Here is a 12,865-nt window from a genome sequence, read left to right as displayed (position 1 = left end):
GTAATCACTACTTCCTTTAGTTCTCTGGCTGGCTGATAAAACTGGAGGGATGTTCCCTGTGTTACAGACGGAGTTGTACAATTCAAAAGGAGGACACCAATTTTACTTGTGAGATGCAGCAGGGATGTAAGTAAAATTCATATCGTGCACGTGCTGGTGTTATAAGCGGCACTGCAGAAGGCAATCGAGACACGAACTAAAGGATGTCGGACATAAAAAATCGATTAACAGTCTCGAACTAGGGGTGACGAGCCACCGAGTGGGCAGCCCCAATGTGTAGATTTTGGCTACAAATGTTACGAAAAATTCTACCAAGACAAGACTCCTTCCACAGTACTCACACATTTCAAAACCCTTTAACTACCTCCAACTCACCTTGTGGTCTTCAATTAACTCACCTGGCTTCCATGCTTCACCGGTTACGGTTTTAAACTCAGCCTTCAGACTAAGAAGCGTTTTCACCTCGATATCGACATCATTCTTGGGAGCCTTGTTGGCTTTCATGGCTCGTATCTTGTCGCCTTGTTCGGCGATCTTGGCGAGGAGCTCGTTACGAGACATGGCTGGTGCAGTTGGCGCCTCCTGTAAAACAGACGAATGCTCTGAGATGTGTGGCCTCCTCTACTTGATATCTTCAGTCACAAAACAACAAGAACACTGTCACACCAGATGGCATTTCTTTACTACTACTGCAGTAGAGTCTTGGTATTTCAAGTCTCAATATTTCGATATTTGCATTAATCCGAGCTGAATAATGTTAATAACAATAATAAATATCAGTTTTTAGTGTGCAAATGCCTTATACGAGTTGATGATGATGATGCTTGTTGTTTAAAGGGGCCTAACATCGAGATCATCGGCCCTTTACGATTTGAAAGCTGAACACAACACGTGGGAGTCTGACCTTTTTATGCAGTCTGGCATTTTCCCCTACCCCTGCCTCTTGTACTAGAGGAATTCCAATATAAATGGTCTGTTATCAAAAATTATGAATTTTCCAGGAAACTCATTTTTGGTTGCCAGCGTGTGCCAATTGTGCCTATCAGTTGTCAAGCAGCACATCCGCCAAGACGCATGGTTAATGCACTTAGCGGAGGCAATGGATAGGAAACTTGGAGGCAGTGCTAGGTTCCAAAATGATGGGGTCGAACTGGCACACTGAGGTGAAATGCTGGTGACCAAGAACAAGTTAGGTGGAAAATGTATACTTTTCAATAGCGGACCAGTTATATTGGAATTTTGAATTTGCTCATTCAAGACAAATATTTCAGGCTCCCTATGGGAATCAAAATCTATATCATCTAGAGGCAGCTGTGCGTTATGTTGAACGGCCCAAGGTGACCCCGACAGACAACCTGCTGTTTAGACGGTGGCGTGACATTGCTGCTTGGAAACTGCGCAGTTTGTTAAAACAGAAGACACTTGGCAATTTAAAATAAATAGTGAAATGTGTGTTTTCATCACTACTGAATACAATGTTTAGCTTAAGTAGTTTTTGTAATTTTTAAAAGACGGCAATTTCTTTTAGTGTAAGGCAATATGCATATTTTTGTTTATGTAACTATGTTACTGTGCTGTAATGTTTAACATACACAATTTTTTTTATCTTCACAGGCTTTTTTCATGTGATTTATCAAGTCCAAGTTTTTCTATAGTTCGAGGTACTGTCGTGGAAAAAAGTGTAGACTTCCGAGACATGACTATGATCACCCAGTAATGAGAAAATGTTGCTCCACAAAATTGACAACAAGCTTTTTCACAAATACCATATGAAATAAAAACTTGGTATACCGATCAACATTAAGTTGCTTTAAGATGCATTTAAGTTTGGTAACGATCAGATCGCTAATTTTAGTCATGAATTTTCAAAGTGAGCGCTCTGTTGCAAAATGAAGAATTACAAGCATGTTTTTTTAGTTCAACCTGCGTAAAAATTTTAACTGGGTAAGATAAAAATTTATAATCCACATAATTTAACGTAGAATAAAATAAGCTAAATTTTGGTGTAGCTTGTTTCTATGTGGGACAAAAGATAAACTTTTTATTAACGTATAAACTTGGGTGCCTATAGTTTTTTCATGACAGTAGTCCAGATCCCGTCCACCTTGAATTACCAAGACCGTACTGTACTACTGCTACTAGCTAATGTACCCACAGTTGATGGGTTAGCAGCAGCCATGCTATCCCGGCAGTAGCAAGCACACTTCCCTTAACAAGAGCGAGCCAGTGAAACCACAACAAGTACCAACCCCAATAAAAACATCAGGAGGAAGAAAGAAAAATGACTGCCATTACCACGTTAAGGAAAATAACAATGCTGATGATATTTTCCCAGTCATTTAAAGTATCTTCTGTAAGTATTCCATGTCTCGCACTCATAGTAAGTGCTGGAGTATAGTATGGCTTCATCTGGACTCTGAGTTAACCACAAGACCAATCAAGCGTATACATAAAGTATCGATGTTGATTCCCATACGGAATCTGAAATATTTGTTCCGAATGAGTAAATTTATAATACCAATATAAATGGTCCGTTATTGGACATTATAAATTTTCCAGCTAACTCATTCCTTGTTGCCAGCGTTTCGCCCCCGTGTGCTAGGCTGGGCTCATCAGTTGGTACCTAGCACACCTACCAAGACGCTGGCCAGTGCACACCGTGGAGGCCACTGCACAGGCTAATTGTAGCCACTGGTAGTACTCATTCGGAACAAATATTTCAGATTCTGTATGGGAATCAACATCTATATCATCTGATGGCCAAGCAGGCATCAATTTTTGATAATGAGACAAAGTCTCATAGTGCATTGGAAATGCCAGTGGCTACAATTAGCCTATGCAGTGGCCTCCACGGTATGCAATATCCAGCGTCTTGGTAGATGTGCTAGGTACCAACTGATGAGCCCAGCCTAGCACACGGGGGCGAAACGCTGGCAACAAGAATGAGTTAGCTGGAAAATTTATAATGTCCAATAACGGACCATTTATATTGGTATTATAAATTTACTCATTCGGAACAAATATTTCAGATTCCGTATGGGAATCAACATCTATATCATCTGATGGCCAAGCAGGCATCAATTTTTGATAATGAGTCAAAGTCTCTCATAGTGCACACGGGGGAGAAACGCTGGCAACCAGGAATGAGTTAGCTGGAAAATTTATAATGTCCAATAACGGACCATTTATATTGGTATTACATTAAGTATCATCGCGAAAGTACACCAGCGTAGCAACCTTGCAAAAACATTACTTGAACAGTAATGTCCAAGAAAACCTAAACAGAGTGATGCGGTTCAGGTCACGTAGAGTGATGCGGTTCAGGTCACGTAGCTGTGAGAGATTATCCTGAAGAAGGTAACTGTATTTCCACACCAGGCCAATGCCACGGCTGTACCTTAATTAAGGTCACATTCAATTTATTCCAGGTCCCATCCCGTCATCATCATTGCCTAATGTACCTGTCGCTGACAGGTAAGATCTGTTTGTATTGGCACAACGTAAATAGCAAAAACGAGTGTTCACAGAGCACACTCACTATGTCTTCTGGTATGGGTAGAACAGGGGCCGGCAAACATTTTCCATGAAGGGCCAAATATTAAATATTTTTACACTCAGCAGGCCAAGAGACAAACTTGAGGATTTTTTAGGTGCTTACTTACAAGAAAGAGAAGTGTCCACAAATTTACTGATAAAAATATAATGTAATACAAATACTAAGTATATATTGTCTGAAAGAAAAAAAAACCCAGCTTTACTAATGAGATAAATGAATTTTTTTGAGATAATATTTCACCAAACAGGGAAATATCCCCGATCATCAAAACTGACTGCAAATGTTCATTTGTTAATGCTGAACTGTACTGAGATTTTACATATTTCATGTTTGAAAATGTCTTTTCACAGCAGACGGTACAGATATAATCTCTTGGAAGGCACTTCTAGAATTCTTCTCTTGGAACTTTCATTTTAGCACTTTATCACATTGAAGGTTATAGAGATATTCCTCAACTGTGCAGTGAAATGGACTTGGAAATATGGAAATGTCCTCTGCACTTGCACCAAAATCTTATAAATGGTGCTGGAACTGTTGTTTGAGCTCAGGAAAAAATATCCCCTGCAAATTTGTGTGGGAATGGAGATTTCATTTCTTTTAATTTTTAAAAGCATGGGAAATGTACGAAACAAGTGCGAATGCAAAGATATAGGAGCTTTCTCTCAGCTCTTCACCTCTAAACTGGCCGTTATTGAGTACGGAACCATAAAAACAGAAGAATGTTCCAACACACCTTCCTAGACGTTAAAATATTAATTTCACATAACCTTCACGCTTCATAAAATATTATCCCACTTTAAAATGTTTAAGTATTTGGAAATGTAAAATTCTTTGTGAGCTCGTGGGCCAGATGTTGCTAGCGCAGCCTCATCCTTGACTTCGACAATATGAAAGTGAATGAGGTATTAGCAGTGGTAGTAACATCACTGTTTATTCAGAATGAGAATGGTTTTGAAGATGTAACTCGTATGGTCTGTTGCTGTGTGCATTTCAGCGGGCTTGACAGACTGATATGTGATAGCAACTTCTGGCTCAGTGAGGAAAGCAACGGGAAACTACAGCACTTCTCTTTTCAATAATATGCCTCTTCAGCGATGTCTAGGCCAACTATAACAGCTGACTATACATATGTTGAGGATCCGACTCTCCTTTGGACCGAGGACTCGGCACACATACAATTACAGTTGCCTGGTGGCCATGATGGTTAAGGTATCAAGTCAATATGGTCTGGCACCAAGGTTAGCCGGTTTGGGTCTGTTTTGTTGAAAAAATTCTTCACCTTATTTATAATTATTTGTTCAATTAAAATGTTATTATACAATAAAATGTCCTTATATAAAAAGTAAACGTGAAGAAGTAACAATTAAAAATGGGTCTTTATAATAGACTAGACAATCACAGTAATGTGCCAATTAAATTATGTGATTTGGCATGAAAATTCCTGATTTTTCCAACACTGCTTGTGTTATTTATCAAAGTATGAAACATTTCATGTATTGAATAGGTGGATATAATAACAAGAAATTGTAACTGATATTAGTAAGTTCAATATGGGCAAAAAACATGAAACTGGTCTTATGCAAATTCTTCACCGTTGGAATGTTGGCTGGCAGAGGTGGTGGTATACAATTTCTGGTCGCTAAATTGCATGCCAAAGCCTGGATTCAATTCCAAACCTCTCCGTAGTGCTTATATGGAGTAAGGACACATGACGCTGTTGATACTGATTCGTCCATTAGATGGAGACATTAAGCCTTGGTGTTATGCGAAAGGAGTAGGCTGGGTGCCAACACTCTCCCTACCTCATTATCATCTTCCCACATCCAGACTTGCAGGTCGCCCATGGGCATCAAATAGACCTGCACCAGGTGAACCGTACATGTCCTCCAACATTTCCAGCACTAAGACCCTTACACTAAATAAATTAAAATAACGCTGTTGTTGTTGTTTGAGTTATCAGTCCATAGACTAGTTTGATGCAGCTTTGCATGCCACCCTATCATGTGCTAACATTTGATTTCTACTGGGTAACTACTTCATCCTACATCCATTTTAATCTGCTTGTCATATTCATACCATGGTCTACCCCAACAGTTCTTAGCGCCTACACTTCCCTCAAGAACTAAATGAACAAGTTCTGGATGTTTTAAGATGTGTCCTATCATTCTTTCTCTTAACACCAAATTTGAAAAATCAGTCTCCTCTCACCAATTCGATTCAGTATCTCTTCATTCACGATTTGATCTATCCATCTCACCTCCAGCATTCTTCTAACACCACATTTCAAAAGCTTCTATTCTCTTTCTTTCTCAGCTAGTTACCGTCCATGTTTCTAATTCCTATACCAATGTTTGAGGTGAGCAAATGTATTTTCTTAAGAAAGGTCTTCCTTGCTTGTGCTAGTCTGTATTTAATGTCCTTACTTCTGCCATCGTTAGTTATTTTACTAACCAAGTAACAATATTCATCTATACATAATAATTACCAAAATGATCTGTTGACCAACATGCTCATTAGTGTAGAAACACAGAAAATGTGTACGGGAGTGAAAACTAGACATTTAAAAAAACCCACATTTTAGAAGCAGTAGAAATGTGGTTGTCCGCCTCTGTGGTGTCGTGGTTAGTGCGATTAGCTGCCATCCCCCGAGGCCCGGGTTTAATTCCCGGCTCTGCCATGAAATTTGGAAAGTGGTACAAGGGCTGGAACGGGGTCCACTCAGCCTCGGGAGGTCAACTGAGTACAGGGGGGTTCGATTCCCTCTTCAGCCATCCTTGAAGTGGTTTTCCATGGTGTCCCAATTCTCCTCCAGATAGATGGTACCTACCTTAAGGCCACGGCTGCTTTCTTCCCTCTTCCTTGTCTATCCCTTCGAATCTTCCCACCCCCCACAAGGCCCCTGTTCAGCATAGCAGGTGAGACCACCTGTACGAGGTAATGGCCAACCTCCCCAGTTGTATCCCAGACCCAATGTCTCACGCTCCAGGACACTGCCCTCGAGGCGGTAGAGGTGGGATCCTTCACTAAGTCCGAGGGAAAAGCCAACCCTGGAGGGTAAACAGATTAAGAAAGAAAGAAATGTGGCTATTGGGGGAGGACGAATTAACTGTAGTAGTTTGAGAGAAATGAGAAGCAAGAATAAAGAACTGAAAGAGGATAAGTATCAGTAAAATGGAAAGAACAATGGCAGATTTCATAATTTATAAGTTTCATTTTCATGTTGACGTTTGACTTATATAATAGGAATCAATTGAGGAATGTTCCACCATTCAACACTTTACATAACATTTATTAAATGAAAACCGGTTGGAATCCGTAGATTGATTCCTATTATATAACACAAAGACAGGTTTGATGGTCACATAGTGCGGCACAAGGCTAGCCCCTTGCTATTTCATGATGGATCCTCTCTCTCGGCAGAGGCCGGAGCAAAGTGTAGGTTCTACCGAAGTCCCAGTCTCATCCATGGCTATGATAATATAGAGCTGCTGGGGTATGGGTGGTACCAAGTGATTACTGTATATTCGGGGCATAGCAAAGTGCATCCGAGTGATGAGATGTCTCAGTCAAAGCGTCACTTTCTGGCTCAGTGAGGCAAACTACGCACTCCTCATCGTGCCTTCTAAAACTAATTTTTTATCGTGATGATGATTATTACTGTTGTTTAAAGGGGCGATCCCTAATAGTATGAGGTGCAATGAAATGACACGATAATTAAAACTTCAAAATGTATCCTCTGACTAAAATATGAAACAAATGATGATGAAAAAATGACCTTGAATCCAAAACAATCAGTGGATCCAATTCACAACGCCTTCTTTTTTGAGATGATGCTTGTTATAAAATCCAGGTCACCAGCCACTCATAATAGTACTAATCACTGGTAAAGCAGAAACATGGGCACCACTTGTCAGCAATGCAGACCCATGGTACTCCTCACATAGTGGCAGACTTCATATAGCGGTATTACTCCTAGGCCTAGGTGATGCAGATGCATTCCGAACATAGAAACACATCCCACATGAACATTAGTCCGCATAGCCAAATGCCTGCCCCCACAATCTTGTGGGATACACACAATGGTACTAACCGCAGGCAATGCACAGAACCATGGTGTACCTTACATAACGATATCTATCACAAGTAGTCTCATGGTTCTAAATTAATCATCCCTTTATTACCCCTTTTAGTCACCTCTTACAAGAGGCAGGGGATACTGTGGGTGTGTTCTTCATCTGCGTATCTCACCCACAGGGATTACTGACTTTCATACCATCGGTTTTTGCAGTTTCCCCATAATCGCATAACCTTTGATGGTGATATTTCAGGATCCAAGTAAACTTCGGGATGAAGACTTAACAAAAATCCTGGAGGGAAGAGTAGCTGAGGAGATGACAATAAGATTACGACTACGAAAATCTTATTTTAACAACTCTCTTTAAGTCAACTGCTGAAATGAAAATACCAACAGAGGGCAGAAAATTGGCTGTAGGCTCCATTATGTTATGAAAGTAAGAATGTAAAATTAGTTAAGATCATTGAAAAAAAAGTGGGAAGAAAGCAATGGTGGCGTTAATCAAGGCACAGCTCCAGCATTTGCTTGGTATGAAAATGGAAAACCATCTTCAGGCCTGCGGACAGTGGGATTTGAACCCACTATGTCGGCTACGTGACCCAAACCGCGCAGCCACTCGCTCAGTCTTATTGCAGTGCCTTCACCATTACTGAAGGTTGGCCACAATCACAGCGAAGTCTGTCCTCATCTAGTCCTGTTTAGTTCCGTAAGTTCCTCAGTCAAGAATGTCCTTTTCGATATCGAAAATTTTACTAGGAAAAAAGAAAACTCTCCATATAAACCTTCTTATATCAATAATGGTTGAGTCAATCATGCATTTCTCGGTGTCCACTCCAGAGCAAACAGTTAATAAAATAATTACCTACTGTCCAGCTCCTTAAGGCACCAGCATCGATTGCCAGTTAATTCCTCTAGCTTGGTGGTTGGCTGTATGTTAGTCTTAATGCAATAATCATATTTTGCTTTACGTCCCACTAACTACCTAACTGTTTTCGGAGACGCCAACGTGCCAAAATACCGACAGAGGGCTGACGTATTTGAGCATCTTCAAATACCACTGAAAGGTGGGGTCAGAAGGTCAGCACCTCAACCGTCTGATCCACTCAGACCGGCAGTCCTATTGCACATCTTGATCGACATTCAATACATCTGGCGTGGGGAAGGGCATCCGGCCATAAAACTTGGCTATATCCTTACATATCCTGACTCCAGGTAGTTGAGAAAAGGCCAGGACGAAGAAGTGGTGATTGTTGTTTAAGAGGAAGTACAATTTAGTCAACTATCCTCTATTAACACTAATCAGAGGGGAAAGAGGTTCGACAATTATAGAAATGAAGGTATCAGTAAAAGAAAGGGAAGGCGCATAAAGGGCGTGAATAATAATAATAAAAAATATTTGCTTTATGTCCCATTAACTACTTTTTTACGGTTTTCGAAGACGCCGACGTGTCGGAATTTAGTCCCGCAGGAGTTCTTTTACGTGCCAATAAATCTACCGATACGGGGCTGAAGTATTTGAGCACCTTCAAACACCACCGGACTTAGCCAGGATCGAACCTGACCACTCGGCTCGGTTCCTTAGTGTTCGTGAACCTAATATCGCCCGGGTCGGATAGGATAGATGAAAGTGAGGAGCCTGGCTCCGTAGTCGCAACGCACACTGACTGCTGAGAGCCTCTAGTACCTCTTTTAGTCGCCTTTTACGGAATATCACGGGTGTATTTTACCCCCACCCAAAGAAGAAAGGGAAATAATTTCCCGAAAAGCAAATTAAAATATCAGGAAAAAAAAATCGAGAAACGTTGCCTTATGAAAATTATGTGACGGTCTTAATAAATCGAGGAAATTAACATTATTATTGATTTAAGCCCACTAAGGAGCGCTGGTGACTACTATTTCTTCCTCGATGCTCTTCTTTGTTCCCAATATCTCTTGAGCCCTGCTGATAATTTCTCCTTTCTCTCCTGTGAAAGGGGCTTCCGACTTCTAGGAACTCTGGGAGGTGGAGTCCAAGACTGTACCATAGCACAAAATTTGGAACGATCTTCTATATCAATATCTGAAATCCCAGCCGAATCCAAGTCCTTCTGTACTTCATTAAGCCACAAGCTTCCAGTCTTGTAGCTTTTAACCAAAGAAAAGATCTTCTTGGTAAGCCTGTTGCTGTCCATTCGTTGTAGGTGTTCGTAGAACTTAAGCCTCCTACGTCGCATGCTGGTATTGGCTGATTCTAACTGTCGTTACAGCTCAGAGTTCGAGGAAATTAACATCAACTTCATCCACGTAAATAAATAAATAAATAAATAAATAAATAAATAAATAAATAAATAAATAAATAAATAAATAAATAAATAAATAAATAAATAAATAAATAAGTATAATTGTTGAGAAATTTGTAGATGTTTGCGGTTGGCGATGTTTACTCCTTTGTATAAAACTCTTTGGGTTCACTACTCTGTGACTTAAAAAAAAAAAAAAAAAAGTTGGTTATGAATATTGAAAACTGAATAATTTGTTACAGATAATGTGTATTTACGACCTAAATACTAATAAAAGATGTGTCTAGGCGGACGAAAGGAGGAGGGAACAAGGCAAGGGGCGTTACTTCACGTGGAGCACAGCTGCCCAAGAAGAAAAACCCGTACAGACATTTTATTTTTTATTCGACGCCATTTAGGCTGCCTACGAGGCACGTTCCTTTTTACTCCACGAGATTGCAGAGTGGGCGATCCATGGTTGGTACCTTTTACACGACATCGTGCAACATGGAATGACGAATGGTGCTCCTTTGAGATGAGCTCAACCGATATTTCAGAATATCGGTGACGTGTATCTGTGCCACAAAAATATCTGACATCTGTGATTCAGTCACAGGAAAGCACTCTTTGGCCAGCATGGAAATACTGGAAATGGAAATATAATTGATATGATGACAATGTCGGGTAGTATTTTTCGGAAGATTCGGGACGTTAGAAGTGGGAAAAATAATATTCACATATGTAATTTGAAGTTTTAATAATGCGTAGGGAAAAGGTTGTTAACATGGTGCGCAATGAATTAACGAACGGAATGTGAATACCCGTGCCGTGTCTCCGGGATACCAATTACCTATTTACAGTACCGGTACTTAATGTAGGTTCTTTTAAAAAAATTATGAACTTAATACAAAGATTCCTCCCATATACAGGGTTATTCAGCAAAGGTGTCCACCTCAAATAATACGTGAACGGTTTAAGATTTTGTTTTTCACTTTAGTAATAGTACGAAAGGGCTAATAATCGGACTTAAAGTACTCTGTGATGACGTTAATATTTTCTGAGATCATGGTACTAACATCGTTTTTTTAAACGGTACTACACTATTTTGCACACATAGCCTTAAATATACAAACATTACAAATTCAACACCGCGATTATTTTCAAAATCGGACAAGTACTTCTCGAAAAAATATTATGTACCGGTATTCAAACATGCCTCATTTGCCAACTGAGGACTGATCTGTTCGATTCGCGCTACGTATGAAACATGAGCTATATAGTTAGAGTTGCTAGATAGATATTCTCTCTACTGTGCTCATAAATACACTATGATATAATGTATTATTAATATCGCCGTAAGTAACTGGTAAATGAAAAACGGATAATAGACCTTGAGTTACAGCAGATAACATAGCGTGATCCAAGTACGTAACTTATCGATACTTTGCCACAGATACTTCCGGCACAGCGTACGGTATCTGATATATCGGTGACAAAGTAGCAGGCTGTGATTTAGTGCTCCTTCCGCTGGGTTTGTACCCCGATCCTCGACCTGGTAACGATGAGCTAGGAGATGAAAGAAAGCAGCCGTGGCCTAAATTAAATGCATGGTGTGAAAATGCGGAACCACGAAAAACCAAGGATGCCGACAGTGGGGTTCCAACCCACTATCTCCCGAATGCAAGCTCACAGTAACCGCACGGCCAACACATTCGGCCGACTTTTGTATAGCAAATCTGAGATAAGTGCGAATTATGAGAGAAAAGTGTGGAGAACAGAAATAATTATATTATTATAATTTGCTTTATGTCGCACCGACACATCTTCAGGGCTGCCGACAGTGCTCGCCCCTAACCGCACAAGCAACTCGCTCGGTAATTATACTTTTAATTCATGCAGAAGAATATATGCATCGTGATATTATTCTCTTCCCCAATTCTTGCATTATCCTCATGTCCCGACGACCCCCAACCCGCCGAAGTTCGCTACATTTCTAAAATTCGACATTCTGCAAAGTTAATAACGAATTAAAAGGGTCTTCTTCCAAAACAAGACGAACAGATTGATTTGTACGACTATTCCTCACGTTTTACTGCGAGGGATCATGCTCCTTACGGGCAGCAATCAACAGAAATACATACACGCTAGAAGTAAACATCAAAGCCAGCACCAAATTAAGCTACGAAGCCAAAGCCTTGTAATTGTCGCACTATAGTACAATCTCCTTAACCCAAATTACACGACTCGAATCTGGTTGAACCGAACAAAAACTAATTTAACTTTAAAACAAAATGTTCTATATGTAATATTACTAATAAGCCAAAGGGAACAATGTGTAAATTCACTCCGTGTGTTTTGCTTCCAAAAAACGATGAAAATAGTATATTTATAGGGTACTAACACCACCCACTATTCACTGTACAGTACCTACAATACATATTTATTAGCATGTTCATTTTTCTTAGGTCGCAATGAAGTGCACATTGTCAACAGTGCGCTTACAGTGCATTTCAATTTTAAATTACGGAAAAGTTCTCAGTCAGTTCGAAAATCTTGTCATCCGAACACATCTTGTTAAGAGTTTCCTCGACAAATTTGGCATACAAGGTAGCCAAAACTAATTATCGAACCCTGGGTTTACATAATTATACAAAGTACCGTATTTAACTGCCTTTCGTGGCAGTTCTGGTGGTCATCAACCGCCTGCGCCTACTGTCAGCAAGTTTGACAGAAAAGCGTGAGGGACGTAGTTAAAGTCTATTTACAGACTTAAAATTAAAAAAAAGACACGGCTTAACCTTCTTGAAGAATCCGAAATGGAATAATCGCGGAAAACATTTTCACGGATGGCCGAAGTTTGCCGTGGCTACTCGCGACTGAGGCATGGAGCTATTTTATATTATGTAGGTCTGAAAGTTGCTCCCCAGTCGGCCATCAACGAAACAGTCGTTTAACAAGCTGTAATTTCTGAAGAGA

At 40.1% G+C, this 12,865-nt stretch overlaps 1 protein-coding gene across 1 annotated transcript in view; it reads right to left on the bottom strand.

Moving 5' to 3' along the window:
- Positions 1-12,865, bottom strand: part of GluProRS (Glutamyl-prolyl-tRNA synthetase) — a 399,755-nt gene that overhangs the window by 117,825 nt on the left and 269,065 nt on the right. Inside the window, exon 18 of the mRNA XM_068230702.1 lies at positions 399-582. Coding sequence (XP_068086803.1) covers positions 399-582 — 184 coding nt within the window. The remainder of the gene's footprint in view (positions 1-398; positions 583-12,865) is intronic.

This window comes from Anabrus simplex, chromosome X (genome assembly GCF_040414725.1).
Source record: "Anabrus simplex isolate iqAnaSimp1 chromosome X, ASM4041472v1, whole genome shotgun sequence".
NCBI classification, from domain to species: domain Eukaryota; kingdom Metazoa; phylum Arthropoda; class Insecta; order Orthoptera; family Tettigoniidae; genus Anabrus; species Anabrus simplex.
The sequence above is the reverse complement of the archived record's forward strand: the minus strand, read 5'-3'. Positions and strand labels throughout refer to the sequence as shown.